We start from the raw sequence: 13,397 nt of genomic DNA on the forward strand, positions 1-13,397 counted from the left end.
GATCTGTTGGGCGTTCTTCAGGCTGTCTTGAGCCCTCTCCACTCTGGACTCCCTTCTGGGTGATCTCATATATTCCTGTTTTTAGGTGCCATCTGTATGACACTGTCTTCCAAATTCCTATCCCAGTCCAGACCTGTCCTTGGAGCTCTACACTAGTACCCAATGGCCTGCATAGCCTCTTCACTGGAACGCACACTGTAGAAGCACCTGTCTTGACACACCTGGAGACTGATGCCCTGATCACCACCACGTGCTTCCTCCAATCCTCATCTCACTCATCACATGGCACCCCCACCACCCAGGGGCTCAAGCCAGAAACCTGGGCTCCATTCTTGGGTCCTACCCTCACAAGTCCCTGGACTCTGTTCCATCTCAGTACCCCCTCACTGTCCCTGAATCACAGCAACCATGATCTCTGGTCTAGGTACTGTAAAAGCCTAACTGGGTTTCCAGTTTTTAGTTTCCTCCACAGCTGCCAAGAGGAACTGCTACCACCCGTGCACGATGGCGCCTGTCACATCTAGAACAAGTGAGGCCTTGGATGACTGGGCCCTGCCACACTACCCTGCTGTCTTCCATGCTTCTCTGATCATTCTACAACATATCAAGCTCCTTCTCCACTCGGGGCCTTTGTGCATGCGATTCTCTGTTGGAAAGTGGACTCCCTGGCTGGCAGCAGGTTGGGGTCTTTTCATCTGTCGGGTCTCAAGTTTACAGTCACCTCATGGAACCCTGTCCCAGCCACCTGATCCAAAGCAGGCCCCCTGATATTCTCAGTTACTGTGCCCAGTTTTTTGTTTTGCCTCAGAGAATGCCCCACAGTCTAGTATCTACGAGTTTGTCTCCTCTTCCAGAACATAAGCTGTGAGGGCAGGAGTGTATCTTATTCACAGCAATATCCCAGGCCCAGCGTGGTGCCTGGTGTGTCACAGGCATTCCATCAACATTTTGGGAGATCATCTAAGGTCAGCACCCTAATTTTAGATGAGGTAAGAAACTCAGGTAAGAGGCCCTCGTTTTACCACGTATTCCGAGTGTTGCATGGAGAGGCAGTATACTAGTTAGGAGCCCACATTTTAGCACCAAACTTCTTTGGTTCAAATCCCAGCTTCTCCACTGGCTAGTTGGAATAGTCTGTGCCTGTTTCCTCACTGGTAAATGGGGGTTTTATAGCATTTACAACTAATATGATTGCTGCAAAGATTAAATTAATAGAAGGATGATGCCTTGCATATGATTAAGTCTATGACATTCAGTTTTATAAACTTGAAAACTGTTTCTTCAAGCATTCCCCTTGCCCCTTGTTGTGTTTAGAACACAGGAAACAATGTTCGTTGTATGAAAGAATGAATTAATTTCTACACTCTTTACCACCCAGTTGAAACTTCCATTTGCCCTCTAAAACTAGACTTTCTTAGATACCTCAAGGAGAATCAAAATCCCCCTTGCGAGTCAATCATGAAGAATTTCTAATGGATACAGCACAGCATAGTGGATTTACTTGCTAGAACAGAGAACACTCTTCTCTACTTATACGGGTCAAAACTAAAGAATTTTAACATCACACTATTCTCTATTACCTATGTTGCTTCCAATAAGAGATTTTTCTAGAAATACATTATGGTGCAGTAATAATTTTAAAAATCATAAAACAATCAGAGGCCTTCGAGGTTACTAAAAAGTGATCAAAAATATATGAAAAGAATTAGGACATTAAATGACAATTTCTCATTTATTTTGAAAGCTATTCAGACAGCAGACAGTATTAAAAAGGGTAGAATTAATATTTTATTATCATTTATAATCAGATGGCAGTTGGGTATATAGTCTCCATACTTCATAATTTTTGCAAATAAAAAAAATTACAAGTTTTAAATAGCCAATGGCCATTTATGTTTTCAGAAAACATGATTAGAGTAATTCATTAATGGTGGCTTCAAGCTTTTCCTTATTAGCTCCAGAAAATTCACCCACCTGTTAAGAGAGTATTGAATTGACATTAGATGTAGCATTGTATCACTTTTGACATAAGAGATGATCACAGAATTAGGGAAGAATGGAGGGTGTAGAGGGAAGAGAAAGCATAATCTTATTTAAAACAAACTTCTAGAATAGCATATAGTTCTCTTTTAAAGTTAAAAACAAAAAGAAAAAAAAATCCTCAAGAAAAGTCAAAGGCTTAAGTATAATTTTTTTTTTTAACACATTACCTTTTAACAATGACAAGTGAACTGGCCAAGTCTAAGGAATTCTATGTCCTTTATGATATAAATATCATGTACCAATCAGGGATTTAGTGACTAGTTCTGGCAAAGATCAATTTTCAGTTATTAACAGATGTTACATTATGTACTTAAGTCAATGAAGAATGACATATTTAAATATTCTCAAATGCAGAAAATAATGACATGCCTCACACTGGGAAAGGACATGTCACTTCAAATCTTTCTTCATTTATACCAATTTTCTTCTTGCCCAGTTAAGAGTTGTTAAAGGTGAGATGTACGTACCTTTTGTCCCTTTTTAAAAAACTGGAACGTTGGCATGCATTTGACTTCACACTCTGAAGCAACATCCTGGGAGGGGGATAGGGTAGGAGGAGAATAAAGACAAGAGAGCGAGCATTGAGCTTTGACAAAGGTAATCCAACACCAGATTCTTTCTCCTGTTTTGTACCCCACATTTCAGCATTAGGACATGTTTCAGCACATGAAAAATCAAAAACCAAACTAGTTATATTCTCAATGAAAAACATCTACCTCCTTCGAGGGGCACCAACAGGTAACATGCTTCCTCAGATACTCCACAGTGATCCAACATGCTATTTAATCCAACTAAGTTCTTGGCCATTTCATGTAACATGAAGAAGCAATAACATTCTGCTGTAACTGGATTCCGGATTATAATCTTAATTATTCCTCAGAATTTGCACCTCTTGTTTCTTGCCCATAGTTTTTCTAGTTTTAATTCTAAGAGTAGGGTACACCGATAATGATTATAAGGGCTAAAGTCCAAGTTAGCAAGAGGGACACCCACACACAAAGAATTAGTCAAGAACAAAATCACAATAATCTAAAGGAATAGCCCCAATATTGGTTTTATGACTTATTTTTAATAAAAATAACTGCTTAATTTGTAAGAAAATATACCATTTAAAAAGCTAGAAAAAAGACATGCTCACAAGGAAGTGGTTTTAATGCTTTGAGATGGATTCTTGAATTTTTTTTTTTTTTTTTTTGAGACAGAGTCTCACTTTGTTGCCCAGGCTAGAGGGCTGTGGTGTCAGCCCAGCTTATAGCAACCTCAAACTCATGGGCTCAAGCAATCCTCCTGCCTCAGCCTCCTGAGTAGCTGGGACTACAGGCATGCACCACCACGCCCAGATAATTTTTTCTCTATATAGTTTTAGCTGTCCAAGTAATTTTCTTTCTAGTTTTAGTAGAGACGGGGTCTCCCTCTTGCTCAGGCTGTTCTCGAATTCCTGAGCTCAAACAATCCACCCGCCTCAGCCTCCCAGAGTGGGATTCTTGAATATTTTTAAATTGTGTTCATATATTTTATTGTTTAAAATTGCAGCCAAATCTTTACATAGTACATTTTTAGTTAAAGCATTAAGAATTTCATTTCACTAAGTGTGAGAGTGCTATTTAAAGCTGACATAGGATTCAATTCCCCAGACTGGACCTTTAGGTTATTTCCAATTTATGTGTGTCCTCGCAAATAAATTCTCATACAGCCCTAGGGCAAAAGCCTTAAGTGGAATTACTGGGTTCAAGAAAAAGGTTTTAATTTATATTTTTATAGAAGTATAATCTGTGTTCAGTACAAAAAACAAATGGGAACAGGAAAGCTATCCATATTCTCTACTAGCTACTGTTAACATTTTATTATTCATGCATCAAAATACATATTTTTCTCTTAAAATCTACGCTATACGCCCTGTAACACATGCACACTAGGTACAATGCACATATAATGGGCTTCTCTCCAAGAATACAATACTTTTTATGGTTCCATAGCAGTCACTGTATGGATGTACTACCATTTGAACCAATTCACTGTTCTAATATGTAAGTGGTTTTGATTTGGCCTAATGTAAAGGCTTTTAATCTTCATCTGGAAATATCTCTGGAAACTGGTTCAATTTTTACCTCTCTCATCCCTAGAAGTAGAATTGCTGAAACAGTAAGACTTAAAGTCTCTAGATACATATTATTAAACTACCTTCCAAAGAATTTGTGTCGATTTACCAATATTTATCATGATTTTCGCTATTCACTTTTAAGACTTTTATGTAATCAAATCCATCAGCCCTACCCTACCCCATCTATTAAAAGCACAGGCTTTAAAGACCACACTGTTTTAATTCATCCAGCTAATCTCTACTTAGTTTTACTTATTTTTGTGCTTTCCTACCTACCCTCCCAACCCACTCCTCTCCTTGTTTTAAATTTTACAAAGTACTTATACTATTTCAGAATATCATGATCAATTTCCAAAAGTGTCAGGTTGAGACTGGGTTAAAATTAGACAAATCTGGGAGTACTGACATTTTAATAATACTGAGTCAATATCCAGGACGACAGTATACTCATCTATTAAAATCTTTTATGGATCTCAGTAAAGTTTGATAGTTCCATTAACTCTGTTTAATTTTATTTTTATTTCTTTTTGTTTTCTACTTCTTGTTGTATGGACTAGTTTGCCTATTCCCGCAGTGATGTGAAAGGTATGCATACTATCTGAAACTTCCTAAGTAGTTACACCTTAAAAGGTGTTAAAAACATACTCATTCTCAATCCTGTTTCATTATCACTCCCCTCATTTAAAAACAGAAAGCTAACCTACTGCTGAGGACACTTCCCACTTTTTGTTTTTTGTAAACAATCAGGAATTTAAAAAAATCTACATATAGCAAAAATCTTTTCTTTAAGGGTATATAGTTCTGTGTATTGACAGATGCAATCAGGTAAGCACCACCACAATCAGGGTATAGAACAGTTCTCAAAGTCCCTCAAAATTTCCTCCCACTGTCCCTCTGCAGTCAAACCATCCTCCTATGCCAACTCCTGATCTGTTCTCCATCTTTATAGTTTTACCCAATCTCAGATTTTTATTAGTAAATATAATAGGACCACATTTAACCTTATTAATTTCTTTAGTTTCTAGGTTAGTACTCCATAGGGCCAAAATAACTTTAAGCCTGCTTTGTCACTTCTATAATTAACTCATTCCTGGCTCTTCTAATCAAAATTGAAACACATGCCATTCTAAAAGGTTGCAAATTATTTTGGGTCTAAATTACCTTGTTTCTTGTTTTAATTCACAAAATAAGTATCATAACCTGTTGGCGGTCCAAGAAATATGATGTCTACCTCTTTCAAAAGGGCTAGTACTCATACTTTTCTATGAGTATATGGAGGCTAGCCAAGTTAAAGATCCCCAGTTTGTTAAAGGGTCACTTTAAGGTTTCAAAAGATGCTTTCAGCATGATGAGAGTGCCCCAAGCAGACATGAAGGAGAAGCTCTGTCATACTCAAGTCCTCGACTGCTTTGCATATCCACAGTCACGAGCTGCATAAGATATTTCTGTCCATGATGGATCACATATACAATGGTGATCCCATAAGGTTATAATGGAGCTAAAAAATTCCTATCATCTAGCAACTTAACTTCATAGTACAATGCATTAGTTGGTGTAAGTAAACCTGTGCTGCAATTACATAAGCAGTATAGCACTATAATTACGTGCTATAGGCCCTCTGGAGGTTTTCCAGGAGTCATTGTTACAGGGGATGACAGCTCCACGCAGGTTACTGCCCCTTAAGACCTTCCGGTGGGACAAGATGTGGACCTGAAAAACAGCGATATTGACACTCCTGCCCCTGGGTAGGCCTATGCTAATGTGTGTGTTTCCGTCATTTTTTTTTTTTTTTTAAACTTGATAGTTAAAAACTAACACTTAAAAAAGGAAAAAAGCTTACAGAATAAGGATGTAAAGAAAATATTTTTTGTAGAGATATACAATGTGCTTGTGTTTTAAGCTGTTATTACAAGAGTCAAAAAGTTAAGAAAAGTTGTAAAGTAAAAGTTACAGTAAAATAAGTTTCTAGGTTAGCACTCCATAGGGCCAAAATAACTTTAAGCCTGCTTTGTCACTTCTATAATTAACTCATTCCTGGCTCTTCTAATCAAAATTGAAACACATGCCATTCTAAAAGGCTGCAAATTATTTTGGGTCTAAATTACCTTGTTTCTTGTTTTAATTCACAAAATAAGTGAACTTACTGTTGAAAAAAGAAAATTTAAAAAGATAAATCTAGTGTAGCCTAAGTGTTTACAAAGTCTGAAAGCATATAGTAATGTCCTAGGCCTTCACACTCACTCACCACTCACTGACTCACCCAGAGCCAACTTCCACTCCTTTGAGCTCCATTCACAACAAGTGCCCTATACAGATGTACCATTTAAAAAAAAACGTTAATGCCATATTTTTACTAAACCTTTTCGATGTTTACATATGTCTAGATACACAAATACCGATGTGTTACAGCTGCCTACAGTATTCAGTATAGTATCATGCTGTACAGGTGTGTACCTTAGGAGAAATAGACTGTGCCACATCACACAGGTGTGTACTATAGCCTATACCATCTAGGTTTGTGTAAGCGCACACTATGATGTTTGCACAATGACGAAATCACCTATGTATTTCTCAGTATGTAGCCCTGTCATTAAGCGATGCATGACTGTACTTCCCTAAGCTTTGTGACTGAGGCTGTGAGCGCACCTGTACTCAGTAGAGAAAGGTGCACTGCTCTGCCTCGATAGCCCTACTTCACTGTCTGTGCTGCAGTCACATTACCTGTTCAGTGGGATGCTAATAAAAACCATTCTCATAGTTACATGAGGGTTAAATGATGTAACTCATGCAAAGGGCTTACCAAGGCATCTAGCACATGTTATTACTTTCAAATAAAAAATAACTTGCTATTTGATAGGGTCAGTGGCTGTCAGAATTTTAGTCCAGCTGTAATTTTCCCCTGGCTACAGTGACTATATAGAAAAAATAAGACTAAGTTTGATTAAAACAGGGAACAAGGACTGTTTTCACAAAAGTGCAATGATACTGCAATTATACTCTCCCTTAAAAAAAAAATCTGGGAACAGTAATCTTACTTAACCATACAACACTCGCTCATTCATTCCACATGTACACTACATGCCAGGCAGGTGTGCTAGGTGAATTAGACAAGGTCCCGATGCCAAGAAATGTACTGAGGATAATGGTAAAGGACAGACACAGAGATCATTATAACAATAGCCAAGACTCACTGAGTACTACGTGTCAGGCACTATTCTTATCACTTTATAGGTATTATCTCAATCCTGACAACTACCTTAGGATGTTTGAGTAACACTGCCATTCCAGAAGATGAAACTGAGGCAGAGAAAAGATAAATAACCAAGACTGCATTGCTAATATGGGACAGAACTGGGAAATAAAGCAGGCAATCTAGGTCAAGGGTCCATCCCGTATCACCAATATACATGCAAGTGGTAGAGAGGGGCCAAGAACATCATGGGGAAACAGAGAAAGGGAAACAAACCTAGTCGGGTGCATAACAGGGGGTAACTGGAGAAGTGTTAGTGGAGAAGATGGAAGCTTATGACTAGGAATAAGGTAGGGAAGAAAAGGATAGGTCAGGTGGAGAAGACAGCCCAAGCCAAGGGAGGAGCCTTCCAAGGCATGAGCTAGAGAATGTGCTGAGAATATGCAATGTGGTGTTGTTAGGGTCTCAAATGTTTAGCTGGTGCTGCCACATACCTGTTTTAACTGACCCTTCAGTGCCTTTAACAGACTGTCTGCTCAATGAATAAGCAACCTTGGATTGATGGGGCAGGTATTAAGATCCGATCATAGACCAAGCTCAGGGAAAATGAGAGATTAGCCTAAAGCACATGCCAGTGAGCCAGGACTGGAACCCAGGTCCAGTGCCTCTGTTGCCATGTCTTGCCCTCCTCATCCCTTCTGCCATGCTGGGGCTAAGTGAAATGCTCACGCATCTGTAAAGAACACCAAGGTGATAGGAGGTGATACCTCTCCTAGGCCAGCAGGCTGTGTGAGAGGCAAGGTCATGTGCTAAGAACCTGATCTGCACCCACAAGACAAAGCATCCTCTAAAGGGTGGTGATGAACAGCAAAGGCCAGGAAGCCAAATGACCTTATTTTAAATCACTGTCACCCCAGGAACAACCAACCAACCTCTCTCTATTTCATTTTTCTCATCTGTAAAATGGGGATAACAACAGCACCAAGGATTCAATGATTGATACTTGTAAATCACATAGAACAGTGCCTGGTATATATCAAGTACAAACCAAGTTATTTGTTAAACAAAACCAACCCTGGGATTTCCCCCAAATTATCCCCTCAGCTCTCTCTCAGGCATTTTGGTGTTTACTGGTTAAAACAGTTGGGTTTCTAATGGATGAAAATCAACCAAGATTAGAATAGGCTTGCAAACACACATTCCCGTGCCATCAGAAGTTTACAAAGAACTCCTAAAGTGGTCTCATGATTTGGTGATTCCATCATCTATGGATTTAATTATCACAGTCAAATTCAATTTCTATTTATTGGGCACCTCAGAACACTAGGTAGAATGTAGGATTCTAGAGAGATGGGTGGCTAATCAGATACAGAAGCCTCATCCATCTGTTTTAGTGTTTATTTTAGGATGTGATATACTCAGCTCCCAACATCTGGGATTAAGCTCTTAATTGGGTACAATTACTTGTTCTTCTGAAATAGAACTTTGTAGACAGGGTTATAGATCTGGTATTACTTGACATATTTATAAAAATACACTATGCAATTCAGAGAAAAAGGCCAATGGGAAAAGCTGAGCAGTATCTTGAAATTTCCAGCTACGTACCTGACAGTCATCCACGTCTACTTCAAGGAACACCACATGGGAATACTTTTCAGAGAGGTTCTAGAAAATTTGAAATGAAACATTTAAAAAATTTAGAATGAGGTAGTCAACATACTGAAGTTTCTTAAATGGAAACTTAATAGAAGTAGACTAATTAAAGAGCCAAAAATCTACACAAGGGACTAGGAAAGCACAGGGGGATGTATGTTTTCTCTGAATCAAATTCTTCCTAGTGTAAAATAATTTGGCACATTAACTTTAAGGCCAAAATCTCAAAGACAGCCCATGTTTCAATTTGAAAAAGAGCAAAACCATTTAAGAAATGAACCTCTGAAAGTTGTCTTCAATGGGCTACATGTATCAAATTTAAATTATTTAAGTTGTTATACTATTACTTTTAGACCAAAGGTCCAGCTAAAAATCCCCCCAAACAAAGCCCCTTAACTGTCTTTCACTCCTAACTCTGTGACCGACCCCCCAAACACAAATCTCTTACAAAGTAGAAGTTGGTGGATACTCACATGAAAGAAAGGCTTGATCATTTTGCAAGGCCCACACCACGTGGCTGAGAAGTCGACTACTACAAGTTTATCTCCAGCAGCATCCAAGGCTTCCTGAAAAGCAGACTAAGAAGGGCAAAAGAAAAGCTTATGTTAAATAGTTTCATTTCCAAAAGCCTTGGAAACTTGACACAAAGACACAACTTTTGGAGGTCTTGCTTTAAGGACCTACTTTTTAAGAAAAAACCCTGCCAACAAGCCAAATAAACTAGGTTTGAAGGAATCCTACACACTGTTGGTACCATTACTTCGTAAGATGAAACAAAATGTAATGTGTAGAATAAATACTCATGTCTTTTACAAATATTTTATAAAATATTGTGAATCAAAAAAATAGGTATTTGTATTAAAACTGTATCCACGTCAAATCTAGGTATATGGTAGACATTCACTAAATGCTTACGGACTGATGAAAAGGGTCACTTCAATTGAACAAGTTACAAAGGCACAGGATTTTACAATTGAAATGTTACAAGTTACTTAAGAAAGTCTAGGAAACTAACCTCTCCCCAAACCCCAACACTCAAGACAATCACTGTTGACCATAAGCATATTTTCTTGGGCTTTTTTTTTATGGGGTTTCCAGAGTTGAGATCACAGTGTTTATCGACCTTTGATTTTTGCCCCTTATCTTAAAAGTACACCCTCACTGCTCAGTAAATGAACCATAGTTTTAGTTCCTCATGAAGGACATTTTCCTTAGATATTATTTTGCCTAAGGAATACATGTTAAATAAAATTCCCAGCAGAAATGATCAAGAAATCCCTTACGGCCAACCTCCCTGAATTATTTACCAATGGTGTTGATACTGTAACCCTAGGAACCTTACATTCTCGTTACAAAGGACTTTTTTTAACCACCATTAGTCAGTTAGTGACTGACCCAAACCAAAACCAGGGCAACAAAGATAAATCAAAAACACAAACATCTATATCTGAAATCTAAGTTTTATTCAAAGGAAAAATGCTGGTCAAATTGGTTGAATCAGAAACCATTCCTCTCCCCCACAAGATAAGCATCATTAGATGCTTATTTCCAATAAAGAAGGAAAGTGAATAAATAAAACACCATTTAAGGTAAAACTCCAAACAAAAAACCCCTAATAAGAAAACGAATGTGAATTCTCAAGTGGTACGGTTACTTCTCTAGATTTCTATTTTCTACTTCTTGTTTTTGGGGAAACAATTCACAAATGGTGTTCCTGAGAATGGTATGATGCAACTTTGGTAACTTTATTAACTGCAGGTCCATCAACACCACCTCTGAGTGTGGACATGTTGAGGGGGGTATGCAGCAGAGAGTAAGTTAGAAATATAGAAACTATTTCTCCAAACCATCACTGATTGTTCCAGATCACTTTTATTCAAGGTCTTTCCCGCAGTGATTTTTCAGAAAGTCAAACCAGCCAGTCTTTACTGCAAGATCCATGTGGTGAAACTGAGAAAAAAAAGTTAAGAAATGCCAATGTCCTGGTTGGATGGACACATTCTTTTTTTTTTTGAACATGGTTGACCTTCAGTAAAAACTTGATGAGATTACTTTCAAGAAAGAATGTATTTCAAACACTCTCAAGGCTTTCCCAAAACAGTTCTGAATCAAATTCAAGCAAAACTACCTAAAATTTTGAAAAGAGACATGTCATAATAACTTTTGACTTAGATGAACACTAGTTACGAAGCCAGGTATGTGCAGACTTCAAGTACAAATTCTCTTCTTCTGATGCTTAAGTTTGCCTACAACAGGTATCAGCTTGAAAATTATTCAAGATTATGTAAGAAGCAAATCACAATTTCAAGTGCCCAGAAACTAACAATTAGGATTAATAAATCAGGATTAATAAATATTCCCATCACTAACACAAATAGTCTGGAAACAAAACAATGTAGTTGGGGTAGGTAAATAACAGCAGGGTCTAAGATTTCTTTTCTTAAAGATACCTATCCCAAAGGTAACAAGAATCCATGGTTTCTAAAGCATTTAGGAAAATGCCTTGTGCATGGCAGTTCAATAAATGGTGGCAGTCATTCTTTAAAAAAACGAAACAACCCCCTCCCCAAACTCTGTTGATTTCTTCATCATCTTTATAGTCCATTATTGCACTCATGGCTGAAATAGAACCCAGTGGCCCTAACCTGAAAACAAAGTGCTTCAGGAAGAGTTGTTCTGGACAGCCAATGGCAATAATTTAGCCCATCAGAATGAAAATTTAAGGCTTATTCAGTTATTTACAAATAACAATCAAATTAGTGCAACTTTTATTAATGACGTTGGATCACAATTTTGAAGATTAATTATTTCCTGTCACCCTGTACACCTAATCAACTCTGTTTGCAGTGTATGGATTCTGAGGCAATATTGACCACCCGAAGGTCTTCTGGCTCCTTTAACGGGGTCCTAAAACTCTCTTTTCATCAAATGAGAGGGCTGTTAATTTTAATAGAAAAGCTCACACAATTAAAAAAAATGAGGATTCCAATAAGAAAAAACTCATTAAAGACAAGAAGATAAAAGACAATGACAACATATGAGGGGAACATGTTGGGAGTCAATAATAACCAAAGGAACAAAAGGATCAGGGACCACTGCAGAGAAATTCCGTCTCTGAAGCTCACCCAGCACCAAACAGGTCGGGGTGCTCCCGGCGGGTGAGGACCCGCCGCCCCCTGCTCTCCAGGGGTGGGGGCGTCGCAGGGTAAACGCTAGCGAGGGGTCTTGCACCGATCAGGCAGCATCAATTCCCCCCACTCACTTTTCTGACTCTGCATTTAACAAACATGCCGTGAGAGGCTACAGCATACCAGACACGCACGCTAGGCTCTGGGTTCGCAGGCTGGAAGGTTTTAAGGCTCTCAGTAACTTCCGAATATCGGAAGGCTTTTTTGCCTCGCGCATGTTTAAATGGGCAGAACGACGACCGAGGTAACTGAAGGCCCTAACAGCCGGGCGCGGCTGCTCCCGGGGGGCTGGGGAGGACCCCGGGTCCAGCACACCCACCGACTGGGAGTGAGTCCCAGATAGGTAGGGTGGCCGAGGTCCCTGGGCCCAACCTCGGGGACTGAGTCATTCCCAAGCCAGCGCTGCCGGAAACGCGCCCTGCGCCGCAGGAGGAGGAGTCCCGTGGGCGCGGCCCGGACCTCACTTCCTCGAGGGCACCTGGGGCCCTTCTGGCCTGCGGGCCGGGCCCGCCACGAGGGTCTCCGGCCCGGACCCACCCCTTTTGTGCGGACACAGTACCCGTCACCTTCGGGGCTGGGCTGTGACGGAGGCGGCCGGGGATCTCCGGCCTAGACCCGCTCCCGAGGGGCTCACCCCACCCCGTGTGGGTGGATCGCGTCGCCCAGGGAGAGGGAGTGGCGACCAGTGACCCCGTGCCTTCTGCAAGGAGCCCTTCATCTCCCCGCCTGGGCCCGGGTGCGGACACAGAGGGTGGCCAAGGGCGGACCCTCCATCCCCCATATCCGAATCGGGGTTACGGGGACAGGAGGGTGCAGGAGACGCAGTGTGGGGACCCGGGGCGCTCCCTGCACGCGCGCATCTCCCGAGCGCACAGGGCGCGGGCAGCGCCGGGCACCCCAGCTCCGCTCTGCAGGGCACGGTCGTCCCTCTGCTCCCCTCCCCCAGAGCACGCTCGCCCGTCTCCGGCGCGCCCAGGCCCCGGCTTCCCTCAATCCCAGGCCGAGACGCCGCGTCCCCTTCCCCCGGGGACGAGGAGGGGAGGCCTCCCCACTTCCCGCCCTCCGCCTTCCCCGGCCACGGAGCCTGCGCGCTGCGCCCCGGCCTTCCCCGGGAGCGCGTACCTTGCTCTCGATCTGCTTCACCATCTTCACTGTGGGGGGCTCACGAGAGACGGTAAGAACCGATGGACACGGATGCGAGGCGCCGGACGGAGTTTGGGGG

The 13,397-nt window shown here is 40.9% G+C and overlaps 1 protein-coding gene across 1 annotated transcript in view; it reads right to left on the reverse strand.

The window, feature by feature from the left end:
• Positions 1-1,765: 1,765 nt before the first annotated feature.
• The window catches only part of TXN (thioredoxin), a 335,018-nt gene continuing 323,386 nt past the window's right edge, over positions 1,766-13,397 (reverse strand). The window contains exons 2-6 of the mRNA XM_012736748.3: positions 13,298-13,395; positions 9,461-9,565; positions 8,940-8,999; positions 2,511-2,576; positions 1,766-1,974 (exon numbers count right to left, since the gene is read on the reverse strand). Coding sequence (XP_012592202.1) covers positions 1,912-1,974; positions 2,511-2,576; positions 8,940-8,999; positions 9,461-9,565; positions 13,298-13,321 — 318 coding nt within the window. The 5' untranslated portion in view covers positions 13,322-13,395 and the 3' untranslated portion in view covers positions 1,766-1,911. The remainder of the gene's footprint in view (positions 1,975-2,510; positions 2,577-8,939; positions 9,000-9,460; positions 9,566-13,297; positions 13,396-13,397) is intronic.

Source organism: Microcebus murinus, chromosome 12 (genome assembly GCF_040939455.1).
Source record: "Microcebus murinus isolate Inina chromosome 12, M.murinus_Inina_mat1.0, whole genome shotgun sequence".
Classification (NCBI taxonomy): Eukaryota; Metazoa; Chordata; class Mammalia; order Primates; family Cheirogaleidae; genus Microcebus; species Microcebus murinus.